Below are 18869 nucleotides of genomic sequence, written 5' to 3' on the forward strand. Positions count from 1 at the left end.
AAGCATCTCCACAACTTTTGCAAGTTTGGAATCCATTTCCTGTCTAAGACGTGTCTCCAAATCTTCTTTTTCTTTTGTAAAATCTTATTTGCTACAACCTTTACCAGATGAAGTTAAGCCGTACACATCCTTAGCCTTAATACCTATTCCCATGCCAAGAATACGATCATGACTTGGTTCACCAACCACTTTACAAAAGATCTGATAATCATTTGTCTTAGTACCTTCAGAAATAGCTTTGGCCTTTATGGCATCCATTTTTTCCTACACAAAAATAAAAACCACGTGGATAATGAAAACAGCAAAAAAAAACTAAAGTTGATAACAAAATTAAAATTTTGGTATAAGTTGCATACATATAATGTCTTAGCATGATCAATTGCCCATTCTTTGCCATCCTTCTTTGTGTGAAATTTCTTAAAACAATCAATGGGTCTAGGCTCAAAGCTCGCCTCTAGATACTGCAATATTTAAAAGAAAAAACAACACCGGTAAACTTGTTAAACTATGTAAATACACAATAAAATGTAAAACTATTTGATGATAATATAATATACCATTTCATATCTATACTTGTCCATTGGTACAGAACCTATAGTGGAGAAAATTTTAGACTTATTTATGTTGTCCTTATTTATCGAACTTGTCTCCTGCACGCAAAATTCATACACTTGAACATTAGTTTCTATGAAAATATTAACAAATAATGGTTAGAGAGAGTGTGAGAGAATTTATGACATGTGTTCCATTTACACTCACCCCCCAATCTCCCCCCATCCATTTATCCACCTTCTCTTTCCAAAAAGGGGTAGGAATGAAGGAAGGACCATTCTTGTAACGATCTTCTTTCTTTTCGTACTTTTGAAAAGTTGGATTTCTTATGCGAAACATCCAATTAGAATAGCGGTGTTTCACTGATTCTACAAACGCTTTCTTTACTTCCTCATCTGGCTATTTATGCTTAAAGCGTTGAGCTCTATATCGAGCATATAAAGTCTTTAGCTCAGAATTTGGGTATTCTGTAAAAGTTGTCCAAGCTCCATTAAGTTTTTGGTGAAAAAGAATGGTAATCTCTCAAGTGGCTTTTGGTGTAATAATTCTAAAAATTGAAATCAAACATGTTAACAATATCTTATAGCTATGATACCATAATTAATTTCAATAAATCAACATAGCAATAAGTCACTCACTTGCCGTCATAAATCTCAACCTCTATTTCACCATCTCCGGCATTGATGCCTTTAGCCTTTCCTCGACCCCTCTTTTTTCCAGCATTAGTACCTATTGATAAAACAAATAATAATAAAAATTTGATAAAGAACGTGTACCTATTGAAAAGAAAAAAAGAAAAGAAAAAGAAGCTCTCCTAATAAGGGAAAGAATCGTATAATAATATTGTGAAATAAGTTAATAACAAAACATATATCACATTTAGAATCTGTTCTTGATCTCTCACATATTCAAGTACAAGAATATTATTTAAATAGCAAAAGAAATTAACGAAAAAAAAAAAATTCATGCGTAAAGCTTTGATTCCAACTAACATTTGATTTGAGTGCATGGTTGCACACCCTGCTACCAGATTGAAGAATTATTAGGCAGCACAAGAATTTCAATGCTGTTAAGGATATTTTACCTCATGTTAATAATAAAATTCCCACTCACATTATCTAATTAATGAAAATTATACCATGGAAAAAAAAAAAAAGCTAGAAAAATTATTTATCCCTCCAAAAATAACACAATGATTTCATCAATTTCAGTTGGGTATGATATAACAATTCAGTAGATTTAAAATATGGACATCCAGTTGATAGATTTTACTCAGAATTTGAGCTACCCCATTTTCATAACTTCTCAAAAAAAAAATTTATAGGTAAATGAACCATTCAATAAACACAAAGCACAACCCAAGTACATAGGAAATACTTCTTCTTAAAATTTTCATGTGTCGTGAACAATCTCAGCAAAAGGTGCATAACAGGAGAGAAAAAAACTCAATAAGATGGAAACTATCTTAAGAACATCATGTAAGATCATCACAATATTCTCAACCAGCCACTTGCAATGATGCTATAGTAATATGATGGATTTGGAATTGTTATGCATGATGCAAATCCTTGGTGGAAGTGCAATAATGAAGGTGCAACCAAATCACAACATAAATTATGAATATAAGTAAATGTGATAAAAAAAAGGTATGTAATGTAAATACTACCTATTATAACGGAATTAGAGGCCTGAGGTGCTCCTTCATCGGTTTGAGGCTCAGATGATGGAGGTAGAATTTGTGAGAGCTCCTGCTCACAAACTTCATTATGATCAAGGGAAGGCCTAGTTGACTGAGTTTCTTGTAGTTGAGAGTCTTGAGACTCACTAATGCCTTTACCTTTCCTCTTAACTTTCCTTGCCATGCCTATCTACTATTACAAAAACTAACATTTGTAAACAACAAAATGAAAGTAGAATATAAATATGTTAAATTTTTTTTTTTTTTTTTTTTTGTAAAAGTTAATAATTTGCATAAATTATAATTTGGAATTAATATATTTTCCAATCACAAAAAAAATTTAATGGTGTGATGAGTGTTAAGAATTTGTGGTAAAATAATTTATGTTATGTGAGAGTTTCAATCTATGCATGGCGTCTGCTTCTGATGATAGCTCTTTGTCATCAGACCAAGACACTAATCAGTTTTTGGTGTAGGTGGATATTGAACCCCAGATCTCTTATACAACCATCAGAGATTTTACCAGTTGAGCTGACTGAAACTCATACCTTATTTCTCTTTTTAAGGAATAAGAATAGATTAATTAAATTAAGAGTATTTTTGACTGTAAAAAAAATAATAACTAATTTTTTGAATCCTCTTAATATATACATATAACAATAACATGATTTTGTTGATAACCGCTCCAAACGGATTTGCTTCTGCATCATTTGACTATTCAAAAAAAAAAATTTAATGAAAATTTAATAATTCAAACTGTAAAATAACATCTGCACTGTTTTCATATTTTTATAGTTCACATCTTGAATTTTACAGTCTGAAAACTAGAAATGGATTGAGCAAAACAAACAAACAAATTAGAAATGTAAATGCCAACTGTAAAAATGACAAATGGCAAACTACAAAGGAAAAATTGACATATATATTCAACTGAAGAAGTATAGGAAACTATGATTTCTTTGAATGTTATTTTCAAAAACTTAATTATCCATTTGTTGATGTACAGAATACAGTAATTTGCTACTATTGTTACCCAAAAATAGGAGAAGAAAGGTAGACGGGTCAAATTAATTTCTACTTGCCTATCATTGCTACTTTAGATTTTAATTTGGGCCAAAAACCTCAAATATTGAAGATTCAAAATCTGACTTCTCTACCCATTTGGATTCAATAATTAAGATAGGAAAGCGTGGCCATCTTTTCAACTTGGTAACCTTCCCTCCTCCCTTCATTTCCAACTTCAAAGTCCACATCACAGTCAACATAAAACACTTTCCTTCATCCTTTCGGACTTTCCCTTCCTAACAACCCTCTACCCCTGAGAAAAAAATTTATAATTGTTCTACCAACATTATGGACTGAATTGTGATATAATTGTCAATGAACTAGCAAATTTTCTTACACAAACCTCTTCTCCCAAAGCATCACTGAAGTGTACGGAATGGACCAAAGTAGACAGAATGGACTAAAGTGGACCAATGGACCCAAATGAACTTAAGTATATCAAAATGGACTGAATTGGACTAAAGTAGACCGAGTGGGCCAAAATGGACCAAAATAAACTAAAGTGGACCATACTGGACTGCAGTGGACCAAACTGGACACAATGGACCGAAATAGACTAAAGTGGACCGAATTGATTAAAATAATATACCAATATGGCTCAACAGAAGCGTACTACGCTTAAGCTTTTAGATATTATATAGATATGACCAGAAGAGGATGCTAATATTTAAATTCCATATATACTTCTCCATGAATTGATAAATACATTGGTCATTTTTTTTCTTACAAAATAGAGTGAGCAATAGAAGCTTCATAAAATTAATAAAGCTTGCCATATAAACAATTTTAAAAAAAGTGTTTAGAAAACATTAAAATAAGGATAAAATTTAGCTACAAAATTGGTTGTAGTTTAAGGTTATAACTTTACTTAATAAAATAAACATTATTATATATTTTGAAAATCTAACCTTTGAATTGCATGTTCTTTACGCTCTTAATACACATATCAAATTTTGTGTCAATCAGATATTATTTGCTATATGATCTATGTAGGGGGAAAAAGGGCCCAGTCTAATATAGTGGGCCGAGAGCCCATATGAGGACTACTGTGCGACCGAAAAGAAGGAGATGGTAAGGGCAAGGCCCATCTGGAAGAGGGACCCCTAGAGGGAAAAGTGATTACAATCTGAAGAGGTCGCCTTTTGTTCGAAGAGGTTATATTCCTTTGACGCGAATAGTATGGATCAATTGAACGTATAAAAGGTCAAGATGATCTTCCGAGGACTCCTCCTGATTAAGATAAGCTCTGAGTACACTGGGAGACGATAAGGATGAAGAAATATCTAAAGGGAAAGCTGCTACCACCGTATTTAATACTCTGCAGCAACTTTTCTGGCCGCATTTATGTGGAGAAGACCCCTGAACAGTGTATCCTCACCTATTGCCACTCACACAGAGCTAAAGGAGATGTTTGACATGACATATACTCAAGTAGACTCACGGATGAGGTACAAGTGCACGATGGAGATGAGGAGAAGGGAGGTGATATAAAGGAAAGAAGTTCCTAACGGAGAAGGCGGAACTTGGCTGTAACCCTAAGATTTGTATTCACCAGATAATCAATAATATTGCTCTTCGGATATCCATTCTTTACGTGTAAATTCATGTTGGTTTGTGCTTGAGGGTTGTGATTCGTTGTTGTTGATCCTATACTTAACCTAGCTCTTTCACCCATATTCTACAAATTCATTGTTTTGGGCTTGGGTCACAAATCCTAACCCTATAATATATAAGTTTATATTTTATGCATAATTTTAAATTACAAAAACTTGCAATTTAAACAATTTATCGATGACAGAACTATTGGTCTTCAATTTTCTAGAAGATGGTGGATTTGTCAAAATTTACCTTTAATAGAAAGATAATGAGTTAGGTAATATCATTAGACTATAACCAATTTTGTAACTAAATTTTATCCTTAAAATAATATAACCATAACATGATTTTGTTTATAACCTTTCCAAACGGATTTGCTTCTGCATCATTTGATGATTCAAAAAATTTTTTGATGAAAATTTGATAATTCAAATTGTAAAATAACTTCTGCACTGTTTTCATATTTTTATAGTACACAACTTGAATTTTACAGGGGGAAAACTAGAAATGGATTGAGCAAACAAACAAACAAATTAGAAATGTAAATCCCAACTGTAAAAATAACAAATGGCAAACTACAAAGGAAAAATTGACATAGCCAACTGAAGAAGTAAAGGAAACTATGATTTCTTCGAATGTTATTTTCAATAACTTAATTTTCCATTTGTTGATGTACAGATTACAGTAATTTGTTACTATTGTTACCAAAAAATAGGAGAAGAAAGGTAGACGGGTCAAATTAATTTCTACTCGCTTATCATTGCTACTTTAGTTTTTAATTTGGGCCAAAAACCTCAAATATTAAAGATTCAAAATCTGACTTCTCTACCCATTTGGATTCAATAATTAGGATAGGAAAGCTTGGCCATCCTTGCAACTTGGTTTGAAAAGTAGCGGAATTTCACTTATGTCAACTTTCCAGCTAAGAATTTTTGTCTTGACTCTTCAAAAAGACTTTAGAAGATAAGGAAGAAGCGAATGAGTGGATGAAAAAAAAGAAAAGAAAAAAAGAGATACGTGGAAGACATGCATTCGGGTAAAAAAAAATGTGGAAAACAAAATAAAATTTTAAAGATAAAATTTTAAATTACAAAAGTTTAAAAGAAAAAAAATATAGCATTACAATTTATTTTATAACTTTTTTCTCATAATTGTAACATGACAATGCATGAGTGGTGTATGAGTAGTAAAGAAAAATTATGAGTTTATCCGTAAGTGGTAGGCAACCTCAAAAACCTCAAAAATTATGATAAAAAAGTTATGAAATAGTTTATATTGTAGTGCTAGAGGCACTCATTTAAAACATAAGTATTAATAAATTTTATTTTAAAAAGATTCATTTTACCAAAATTACTGAATTTAAACTTTTAAGATAATAAATTTGTATTATAAAAAATGATAAATCCACATACTTTTTTACAGGTTTTTTTTTAATTTTTTTATTTTTTTTAATTTTTTTAATTAAGAGAATAATTTATTAATATCGTGAAATCATCATATAAAAAGAAAAAAAAAAAAAAAAGCAAAAGCAATGATACACTCACGTAAACTTTCCAGCTAAGACGAGAATAATTTATTAATATCGTGAAATCATCATGTAAAAATAAAATAAAAAAGCAAAAGCAATGATACACTCACGTAAAAAAAAAAAAACACACCTTTCCAGCTAAGAATTTTTGTCTTCGCTCTTCAAAGAGACTTCAGACTTTTGATACGGGAAAAGCTCTCCTTCATCCTTCAAGACTTTCCCTTCCCAACAATCCTTCTCCTCTGAGAAAATATCTGAAATTGTTGTACAAGTTTTACTGTTTTACCCACGAGGGAGAGAAAATAATTAAGCAGACATGGCAGACAGTGTAGTGAGTTTCCTGTTGGAAAACCTGTCTCAGTTGCTCATCCAAGAATCAAAATTGCTAGGAGGATTAGAGGATCAAGTGAGGTCACTTCAGAATGAGCTGTCTCTGATCAACGCCTTCCTGAAAAATACTGAAGGGAAACGGCATGACAATGAGTTGGTGAAGGAGGTAGTAAGCCAAATCAGGGACGTAGCTTATGATGCTGAGGATGTTATTGATACATACATCATGGCTGTGACAAAGCACAGAAGAAAAGGCAAGCTGGGGAAGTTAATCCCTTCAGCTGACCGAGCAATTGCGTTTCACGAAGTTGCAAAAAAGATAGAGAGCATCAAGATCATCAACAAGGAAATTAACGACAATAGGGGCAAGTACGGCATAGAAATAGCTGAATCATCCGGAGGAGATGTAGAAGCAGAGGAGATACTGCACAGGCGCAGGAAACATGTTGAGGAAGATCAAGTGGTGGGCTTCGCTCATGACACTGAGGCATTGGTGAAGCGGCTTATTGAAGGGAGTTTGCAACGGAATGTTGTTTCAATCATTGGCATGGGTGGCTTAGGTAAAACCACTCTAGCTAGGAAGATCTACAACAACAATGATGTCAAGAATTACTTTGATTTCCGTGGGTGGGTTTATGTGTCTCAAGAATATAGAATCAAAGAGTTGTTGCTTGGAATTTTGAAGGGACTGTCACCACTACCAAGAGTGATGTTGAGAGCTGAATTGAAAGAGAAATTACTCCGCGGTTTGGCTGCTATGTATAGCTCAAATAATGATAAATTGAAAGGGACACTAACTGAAGACTTGAAACGTTTCAAAGAAATGAATGATGAAGAATTCAGAAAGGCATGGTCTGAGTTCTTGGGAGGCATACAAGACCATAATGATTTGAAAAATTCGTTGTCAAATTTCGTGCAAGATTTTTACAGCGATAATGGAGTAAAATTGGAAGATATGACCGAGGATGAATTGAAAAGTGTGCTGCTTGAAAGCTTAAAAGACAAGAGATACTTACTTGTGATGGATGACATCTGGAATATTGAAGTATGGAAGGAGGTAAGTACTGTCTTTCCTAATAACTTGAATAGGAGTAGAATATTGATCACTACCCGAATAAAAGAAGTATCATTACATGCAAGTAGTGTTAATAATAGTGTTCCTCCTATTCCCCCTTATGAACTCCCACTTCTTAAAGAAGACAAAAGTTGGGAACTCTTCTCTAAAAAGGTGTTTGGGGGATGTACATGTCCTCCAGAACTTGAAACTGTAGGGAAACAAATTGTGAAAAGTTGCCATGGTTTACCACTTGCTATTGTGGTATTGGGAGGTCTTTTGGCATGTAAGGAGAAAACAAATCGAATATGGTCAAAATATATTGGCCATGTCAATTCGTATCTGACTGAAGATAGATCAAGTTGCATGGACATATTGGCTCTAAGCTACAATCACTTACCCCAACGCTTGAAACCATGCTTTCTATATTTTGGTATCTACCCAGAAGACTTTGAGATACCAGTGAGGCAACTAATCCGACTTTGGATAGCTGAGGGTTTCATACGACAAATCGGGAACAGAAATATAGAGGATGTTGCTGAAGATTACTTGGAAGAACTCATTGATCGAAGCTTGATTCAAGTGGCAACGAAAAGGCTAGATGGAGGAGTCAAAAAATGTCGTATCCATGATCTTCTACGAGATTTATGTATATCGGAGAGTTCTAAAGAGAAGTTTCTTGAGGTTCGCTTAGATGTTAACCTTTCACCCATGAGCAAATCCCGTAGAATTTCCATCCACTATGCAAACTATCCATACATTTCATCCCACCCTTTTGAGTCTTCAAATAGTCGTTCGTTGATAGCCTTTGGGGGGGTTGTTGGGCTTGAGAGTCCTCTTGATCAACTATGTGATAGTAACAAGTTGGTTCGGGTGGTAGACCTCAGCTATATGGACATTTGTTGCTTAATCCCTAATAGGATTGAAAACTTGATCCTTTTGAGGTACTTGAGCATTCCATCTGGTAACCTTCACGTTATTCCAGATTCCATATGCAACCTTTGTAACCTAGAGACACTGGACATGAGAAGTTCTACATTAAAATCAAAATGCTTGCCCAAGGGGATATGGAAGTTACAAAAATTAAGACATTTGTACCTGGATGGGCCAACATCTCTTCCTAAAGCTGGCAATAAAGCAGGTTTACCCAATCTTCAAGTCCTTACTGGTATAGCCATGAATCAAGACACTGATTGTTTCTTTGTTAAGACCAAATTTCCTAATCTAAGAAAATTAGGATTGTATCCTTCAAGAGGGGAAGAGTCAGAGCTTTTGTCAAGCTTCCTTCCCTGGCGTCATCTACAAACTTTAAAGATTTATAAAAGTTGTCAGCTTTCTAGTCAAATTTTATCGCAGTCAACCCTCACAAAGATGACCTTGGTAGCTGCAGATTTATCTCCAGAAATCACAAGTGCGTTGGGTAGGCTTACTAGCCTTCGAATACTCAAACTTCAAGGTCGTCAACATGCCTCTCGTTCCCACACCGAGATCGCCCTCAATTGCGATGGAAGTAGTTTTCATCAACTTGAAGTCTTTAAAATGGCTAATGTGCACGTTATACAATGGACTATGGGGACAGGTGCGATGCCAAGCCTTCAACGTTTAATTATTCAGCATTGCGAAGTTCATATACCGCTCCCAGACGAACTATGGCGCTTGACTACCGTGCGGGATGTGGAAGTTATATATCCCTCTCGAAATGTGGCAAGGATGCTTCAACAGTTGCAGATGAGGGATGGATGTAAGCTCCAAGTCTATCCACCTCTAGACCAATTGAGAAAATAGTTGATGGCTTCATTGGTTGAACTATGTTTCGGAGACGCCTGAAGGGTCAATGATCCTTTGATCTGTTCGTTTGGGTTGTGATTGTATTATACTATTATATGTACTTGTTACTTTGTTCTAATTTTCTAATTATCCTTACTTTCCATCCTCTCTCCCCTTTGTATGTGTGTTCGTTTCTTAAATCCCTAATGTAATGTCTCTGCATCCTAGGATTCAACCCTCTCTGGCCTTACCTATTCTTAAATCTTACTATGCTTTAAAGGTTTCGATGGCCTTCTCATCGAGGCAGCAGCGAGACATGAGATCACTGGTGTGTCTATTAGCAGATCACTGGTCCTAAATTAACCCATTTATTTTTTGCATACAATGGTCTCCTCTCTTGTTTTGCAGGGCAACAGTCAATGAATGCTCTTAAATTATGGAGATTTTGTCCATGTACGAGAAAGCTTCAGGCTAACAAATTAATAAGGGCAAGACCACCCTGTTCTTCAGCCGATGCACATCTTCAGAAAACAGAGATGCTATGAGAAATTATCTTGGTTTGCCTTCATTTGTCCACCCTGTTCTTCAGCCGATCCAAGAGGATATGGAAGAAGATCTGAAGATGCACGTCTGGAGGGAGAAACTTCTGTTGATTGGTGGCTTGATATGTATGCTAGTATTGTGTGAGTGAGTCACATGGGATGAATTCCCATTATTAGCTAACATCTATTCCTATTCGGACTGAGAGTTTCACGAGCAGCCCTTGCTAACTCATTATTTGGTTCATGAGATTAAATTTAACTAGTAGTTAATCCGTGCGATGTACGGAAAAAATTTTAGTCTATATTGAATATTTATTTATAGTAGTTTAAAATATTATTTCAAATCTTCATTTCATTTTATTTTAGTTGGAATAACTTATATAATTAAATGAAATGCTTACAAATAAGAGATAACATTAATAATATACTATATACAGTTAGTGATAATTCAAGATATCATTCAAATATGACAATTTTTTTTTTTTTGTTTTAAAAAAAGAAGAATATTAATGCATTGAATCACAAAATACTATATTGTCCAATAGATATTACAACTTTAAAACTAAAACATGAGTAGTGATTTTTAATGGACTGGGGTAATAGCACAACTTTTAATAGGAAAAAAAAAATCTAATTTAAATTTTTTTGGAGTAACACTAAAATAAAAATGCCGAAAGGAAGCAAGGTATTCCACTGAAAAATGCTACAAATACATTTGGGTTTTTTCTTTTCTTTTTATTTTTTATTTTTTATTTTATTTTATTTATTTTATTGAACGAGTGCATCATTGTTTAGTAGTCTTAATACATGGGGGACGCTACTCCATCCAATACATCATTGTCTAGCAAACCCAGCCAATTCTTTACTTCACATGCTATCTTCTCTGTTGGTCTGTTTGTTCAAGGAAAGCCATAAGAGAAAAATAAATTCCTAATAGAAGAACCAACTACAATGTAGTCTAACATCATAAAGGAAGGATGTGGCCAATGCTCAAAGTGGTAGGTCCAGCTGACTTTACTTCATCTACTAGACTTTTAAATTCACACTCTACCTCAACTGCTTGAAGCCCCAAATCCACAGAGGTCGTGTACACCCTTCAACAGGCTATCTAGACTGATTATTTCTCTAAGCTTCCATATATTCCATAGCAAGTGTACAGGTTGTTTGCACCAAATTGATAATTCTAATATAATAATAAAACGTTAAAAAGAATTTTAAAAAAAAGGGGGTGATGTGAAGGCTGGCTGATGGGGGAGTTGTATTATTGTATACTGTTGGGAGAGTTAAATTGATAAATTTCAATATAACAAAATGTTAAAAAGAATTTAAAAAAAAAAAAAGATGGCGTAATATAAGATGAAACATGTAATATTATGAAGTACTATAAAAAATGAGATAAATACAAATATTATGAAGTAATATATTACAATAATCATAATGTGCTCTTACATTTGGCTTAATAAGTATTACAAAAGAACCAGTAAATAGAATAAATATACAATTGTGCTTACATCTTCAAGCTTTATCCAATACTTTTCAAGAATGTATTTCCTCCCTTTTTTAGGCTCTTCTCTTTTCTCAACTTCTTCAAGCTACTTAATTTTTTGCCAAATTAGTATCAAGTATAACACCAAATTATACCAATTCATCAAAGATTTGCAATATAAAACCAAACACTCTTAATGTCAATAAATTTCATAATATCCGCACCCCAACTATTGAATTATTAAAAAAGTTGAATATTTCTATAATCTTTATGAAAATAAGTATTCCATTGGTTTTCATCATGAAATTCAGAAATAAATAACAAAATAGATTATTCACACACACAAAAACTTCAATATATCCAAGTTATAAATAAAATACTAGTAAGAATTGTGCTAAGGTGGAAAATGGTACTATCTTTTGCCATATACAAATACAACATGACCACAATTCAAAGATTAATCATTCATATCCCAGATCCCATCAAGTTTCCTATCATGGGCTAACCACAATTCAAAGAACACCAACTAAGAAGCCCTGCAACCATAAATTCATTGACGCAACTTTGATAAGTATAGTTTACAACTTTTGTTATGTTAGAGAATGAATAGAGCATCAAGCATAATTGTAATCAACCGATCAATAATTTTATCAACACAAATTAAGTTTGACTCCATGACATCTAAATTGTAATCAAATAGCACTAAAAAAAGAATTGGTCTAAGTCTCAAAACACTCTAAGTCTCAAAACACTGACTAAATTTGAGAAAATATTATATAATAAAGAATTGAATACAAAACATTACCTTATGGAACATCAGTAACAAAAGCAAATTGAGAGTGGTTATGGATTTGACTGAGATTAGAGAGAAAGGATAGGGTCTGAGTTTGAGCCCTGAGAAAATAAAAGAGAAACAAATCAAACAAATCAAAGAGATTATAGGCACTGGTTAGCTACATCCTCTGATATTGAGGTGAAATTTCAAACATGATACAATACCTCTTTTATGCATTTTTTCATATAGATGCGTGCCTAGGCATATAGGGTTCGATAATTCAAATAAATTACTAACTATGTAAGGTTGAAATTTATCAACCATCTTGTTGGCTTTATTCCGTGCCAATTTGCTTATAATTTAGCACTTAGTAACCATGTATTTAGGTAGGATTCATGTAAGGGTAGTGTGTGAAGAAAAACTTAAGTATGTGCAAAGAAGCAGAGTTTCGCGGCTAGAACTCACGGCTGACTCGTGATTGGCAAGCTGCCAACTGCAGGCACGTGAGAAGCACATAGAGGAGCTAAAGGGTCGCGCTAGCTGTCGCACTACAGGACAAAAGTCCCGGGCTGGCCAGGCCGTTACTTCGCGACTTGAACTCGCGACTTGGACAAGCCACGAGGCCAAGCCGCCAACCAGCCCTGTTTGGCAAAAACTGTCTCTTCGTATTCAAAACACACACCACTATATATAGACCCTTATACCCACTAAAATTAGAGAGCTTCTAGAGAGAATTTTGTGAGAGAAACCCTAGAGAAAAATAAGATTGCCTCATCCCCAATCTTCATCTAAGAGACTCTACAAATTCCTTTACTCTGTTCCTCTCCATTGTCATATCTTTGAGAGGTCATTGACCAAATCCTTTTCCCACCACACCCACGTCTGTGAGAAGGTTCATTTGGTGCTAAGAGAAGTAGTTTGAAAGGAACCAATATACATTGGTTGATGCTATGGTATAGTAGCGGAATCCGGTAAGTTAGAAAAGAAAATGGTTCGGTGCAACCTCGTTGGAGTAGGAAGCTTGGAGGGCTTAGGTACCTGGGTAGATTAGGCTTGGAGGGTCTATTGCTGTTCGTGTATCCCAACTACATTTTCTAGTGGATTATTGACCGCTTGGAGGGCGGTGAAGAGGTTTTACACCGAGGACTTCGGTTTCCTCTTCGATAACACATCGTGTGTTGTCCGTGTGTTTGCATCTTCCTTCCCTTTATCTTTGCCTTATATTTACTGCTGTGGATGTGTTTATATTTGGCTTAGATTAGTTATCAATTCTGTGTTTGGCTTATGTTCATGTTCCGCACATTAATTGTTTGATTATAAGCTTGAATTGGTAATTTTGTAATTGGGAGTCTTAACGTTCAAGGGTGTTTCATACCCATTTTGAACTTTCAAACTATAAGAGATATTATGAGGTAAAAAAAACAATTTAACATATGGTAATCAAAATTTAACATACCTCCAATTTTTGAAATTCCAATAGAAGGTTTATCAGTTCCAAAGCTAGTCTCTGTTGCAATAATGCAAGAATTAGCTTGGGTTAGGTTTTGAATTATTGAAATCGTATTGTATTTTAAATACAAACCCACGGGATTTTCTTGTATTCAGCTTTGGACATGTAAATATGTAACGAACAATACTATGAAACCAATTAATGTTGTACCTGGAAGGAGTAAATATCTAGGAAAGCTAGGCTTAAGGGAAGGAACAAACATAATATATGAGAATCCAAAATAAGCAACTGAAAATTGAACTGCAAAGAACCAAAGGTCAACACGAAACAAATATAAGAGCCAAAGATGGTAAATTTGTTAAATAATTTAAACTAAGGAATTTAAAAAATCAAAGAAAAACAACCATCGGTACCCTGCCTAAAATAACCCTAATTAAAAAAGCAAAGGCTTTACAAATCAATGTCAAGCATCTGCTCTTCCTAAATCAAAACCAAACCCATGAAAACAATATCAATATAAATATGGAGATTAACCCAAATACTCAAAAGAAAATCAATTCTGAACATAACAAAAGAATGAGATAGAAAGAAATTCTAACATGAGCCGAATTAAGCAAAGGTGAGATCATGCGGGTAGCCATTGAGATTCAAGGGAGAGATAATGCTTCCATCTAAGCAGAAATATCCAACCCAAATCCAATAGGGACCACCTGGCTTCCGTGTCTTTGGAGGAAAGGAGAAATATTACATATAGTTGATGACTTCAAGCAAGAGTAACAAACGGTATAAAGCTAATATATACAGATGAATTTTAAGTCACATGTCAAGTCAATGTACCTGACTCAGTTTCATTTATCTTTAACTTGTTAAGTAGGCTTACATCTTCCAACATCTGCTTTCTCTTAGAGCTCAGGCCATGGAGAGCTTTGCCCCCTGAAAGAACCAACCACAGATTTGTTAATGTCAAATGTCAACATAGCAAAAATAGTTTCAGAAGACCGCATAGAAGGTTTTAGTGTAGTGCTGTATATATAGTAGTAGATTAGTTTGGTTTAAAACTCTACACATTGTTGAGTAGTAGTTGATTTAAAACTCTTCAATTTGCTGAGTAATGGTCAATTTAAAACTCTCGTTTTGACATAATTAATTAATAAATTAATAAAAAAAATAATGAGTAAATTTGTGGGACAACAAAATAGTCAAACTTCTTTAGTTTGGTTTAAAATTCTCCATGTTGTTGAGTAATAGTTGGTTTAAAACTTTCCATGTTACTAAGTAGTAGTCAGTTTGAAACTCTATGTCGTTGAGTAATAGTTGATTTAAAACTCTTTAGTTTGAAGAGTAGTAATCAATTTATAAATTAAAAAAAAAAAAATGATGTATAACATTTTGGGACTACCAAAACTTATGTTTTCTAAAACCTAAAATAAATTAAAGTATGGAGATGAGTTCAATCAATTTATACTATTTGTTCTCAATTCTTCAATGTATCTTATGCTTTATTATTATCCTATTTTGTAAAAGAAGATTGGAGATATACTACCTATTTGCCCTAACTTCAATAGGTTTATGATTACCCTTGTTCCTATATCATGGCCAAATTGTAACCTCACATAGAGAAGACAAACATTGACATTATCTAAGTGTTTTATCTGTCGTGGGATTTTGATGTTAGTCTAGGACTTGGGAAGTCATTTGATGTGAGATTGTAAACTTGTGTTGGGTACAAATATAAAATAATAATAGTAATATTAATAATAATAACAAAAAATATATATATATATATATATATACCAGAGAAAAACCATTAAGCAAAAATAGAAGTATTAGAAAAACTTAGATGAAAAAAGGGACATACCAAGATTAGGGTTTGTTAGTTGTAGATTTAGATTTGTAAAAACACCACCTTTAGCACCACGATACTTGTCCTAGGCCTCCCATCAAGTCTGATGGGCAATCAAGAAGCATTGATTTGGGTGTGTTGGTTGGAATATAGGGACTATCATGGAGCAAGGAAGAGAAGGGAAGTCTTACGTTTAGCATTTAAGGAGGAACAATACTTAAAAACCAATTAATTATTAATTAATAAACTAAAAACCATATAAGTTTCCTTACACTTACCTCTTCAATATTTTTTTGTCTCCAAAGGTTAAAATTTGGCTCTTTCTCGTTGAGCACTACTTATCCAGGCAGTGAGAATTAGATTTGTATGAGTTGAATTGTAGAGTTTGGTTGAGATGAGCAGAGAAAAGGAAGAGAGGGGAGCCCAAAAAAAAAAAAAAAAAAAAAAAAAAAAAGGTTTGACAGAGAGAAGGTTGTAGTGGGTTGCGTTTGAGAAAACCTAGAAAGCTTGGCTTTTATCCGGTTTTGTTTTTGAGTGAAATAGATTTTTTAATTTTAATTTTAATTTTTTAAATATTGTGCTGACGTGGAAAATTGTGAGAGCTTCAAAAGCTTCGGTTATATATATATATATATATATAGATAAGTACGCTATGTAAAACCCTTGTTTTACACTCACATTTCAATATGCCACATCATCATTTCACAAATAATTACAAATAATCAAATAAGGTTTGCCACACATAATCAATCCTGAGTCCAAATCTTCTATCTTGCTCTTCTTGCTCTACTATATACTCCACAGATAAAAATATCCTCACTAATACCCATCAGAAAATAAAAACTTAGCAATACAAACTCAAATCCAGACAGTCTTCTACGGCCTTTGCTCTAACTAGCAGCAACCCATCTGGCCATCTTCATCCCAGAGATTTCCTGAGCAGAAAATGGTCACCCAAGATAGGAACTCCGGCAATGAACGACCATTTCTACTTGGGAAATCTCCGAGAAATACGTGGGTTGCTTGGGAAATAGAAGAATTTTTTTTTTACTAAATGGTTTGGTTCGCTCTTACACCAAATAATACGAATCGGGATAATTAAAAAAGATAAATTAGTCAATATGGGAATAGACTTTTTTGGTTAATTTTTGTATTGAAGTTTCATTCTTCATAAATAATACTCATAAAAATATAATTTTCGACAAATACGAATTTAAAAAAATTCTTTTATTTTATCTATAGTAATTAAAAACTTTAAATTTTTAGCTACAAAAATAGAAGTTAGCCCCTCAAATATTTAAGTTAGTCCAATCATGCTCTTTAAAAACAATAGAATTTATCAATTGGCCTTGTAGTTATGGACAAGGTAGTTTTTGTTTTCACAAAATCATTTTTTGAATATGTTTAATATCAAACTAGACAACTTTTATATACTTATTGGAGTTTAAAAGATTATAAGTTCCCCTAAAAATATTATCTAGCCAATATACATATGTCAAAGTTGATAGTTTCGTATACAATATATTTATAAATTATGACCTACTCTAGTATCAAATTGTTAAGGTTTATATACATGTATGTGTGTTTACACATGTGTTTGATAATTGTCTCAACTCTTGACTAATATATTAGTTCCACAATTTGGCCCCAAACAAAAAATCCTATCTCCGCCCCTGATACTGTTCATTCACAATCTATATGATTATTTGCTTGGTGGCCTTGGGACACAACAATATCTCATTAAATTTGTGTGAACGTTTGGAATACTGTTGAGAAGCACAAGAAATGAGATTACACATCAATCATTCATGGTAAATATGCTCATGAGGAAACTATAGCAACTGCATCTTTTGCTGGGAAGTATGTTATTGTCAAGAATATGATAGAGATATGTCCCAAATGTAGCTAAATCTGTTAGGTTCTAAAGATTTAAGATTTTATGTATTTAGAACTCTAATTTGTACTGTTGGCAAACCATGATCAAAACAGGTTGTTTAGTCTTGTTTAGGCTTGCTCAAAGTTGGGTCTTTCATATAAAGTTGGAATCGAGAGGCTGCAGATGCATTGGTGCATTTCGGCGTGGCTCGATCGATCGAAAGAAAGACTCGATCGATAGAATCTCGGGCAGAATGTTTTTTCTGCAGAATTTTCAACTCAACCCAAGCCCATTAAGGATTAGGGTTTCAGATCTACTTCTCCCACTATATAAAAGAAACCCTAAGCCACGTTTTTGAGAGCTTTTAGAGAGAGAGAGAGAGAGAGAGAGAGAGAGAGAGAGAGAGAGAGAGAGAGAGAGAGGAGAGTGCCTCTTTTGTATCTAGGGTTTTGTACCCAAACCTCTCTAAGTCTTTGTTGCTCATATTTGCGGTTTGTGTGAATTTCTTGTGAGATCTTTGAGGAGCTTTCCTTCACATAAACTTAAGGTTTTCAAGGTAGAGATATAATCTACATCTTGATGATCAACAAGGTTGCTGCTATTGGAGCTTAAAGAAAAACAAGCGGTGGTGCTTGTATCTTGATTGGAGAATCCAAGAAAGAAGGAGTCCGTGGATTCGGAGCTTGCACGTGGTCGTGTCAGTAAGTTCTATTGGTGGGTAGCATTAGGAAGTCAAGCGGGGAGCTTGTAAGTCCTTTTGTATGAACTTCGATTCTTTCGCATAGTGGATTCAGGTTTACCTTGAGGATAGCTAGGTCAAATCCTCCCCAGGTTTTTACCGTGTGGTTTCCTGGGTGATCATATCATTGTGTCTTTATATTTTCGATGCTTTATACTTTTGATATGATTGTATGTTTGTGATAACCTAGAATTGCTTAAATTGACTAAGTTAATCACTTGGCTAATTAACTTGGTTAATCTAATTGTGTTTTAAGGAATCTAAATTTCTAACAAAAACCTTACTCTAGTTATAAATCACTATTTTTGGTGTACAACCGTATATAGACTCACTTTTGTTAAAGAAATATGTTTTTACTATAAACTTTTCAATGAATGTGGGCAATGTATGTGTGTGACTACATTCTTATGACCTTAATGGGTCTAGCTCAACCAAAGAGGAGTTTCTAAAGGTGCAGAGTTTGGTTGCTGATTTGAGCTTTAATGTCTACTATATATGTTTGGTATAATGCAAAGATTTAGTGATGGTCAATGTGTTCCCTGCAAAAATTTATATATGCAGTTTCAAAGGGGTTTAATCCAGATAGGG

General features: G+C 33.8%; 1 protein-coding gene and 1 long non-coding RNA gene across 2 annotated transcripts in view; one reads left to right on the forward strand and one right to left on the reverse strand.

Annotated features, from left to right (window-relative positions):
* The window catches only part of LOC136071617 (uncharacterized), an 821-nt gene extending 782 nt beyond the window's left edge, over nucleotides 1-39 (reverse strand). The window contains exon 1 of the long non-coding RNA XR_010632929.1: nucleotides 1-39. This exon is cut by the window's left edge and continues 72 nt beyond it. This is a non-coding gene — a long non-coding RNA (uncharacterized LOC136071617).
* Nucleotides 40-6444: 6405 nt separating this feature from the next.
* On the forward strand, nucleotides 6445-10449 carry LOC112032514 (putative inactive disease susceptibility protein LOV1). Its single transcript, XM_024065278.2, has one exon. The coding sequence runs from the start codon at nucleotides 6736-6738 to the stop codon at nucleotides 9586-9588; it is 2853 nt and encodes a 950-aa protein (XP_023921046.2). The 5' UTR covers nucleotides 6445-6735; the 3' UTR covers nucleotides 9589-10449.
* Nucleotides 10450-18869: the final 8420 nt, after the last annotated feature.

The sequence above is a fragment of the Quercus suber genome, unplaced genomic scaffold, assembly GCF_002906115.3.
Source record: "Quercus suber isolate HL8 unplaced genomic scaffold, Cork oak 2.0 scaffold_16, whole genome shotgun sequence".
NCBI lineage: Eukaryota > Viridiplantae > Streptophyta > Magnoliopsida > Fagales > Fagaceae > Quercus > Quercus suber.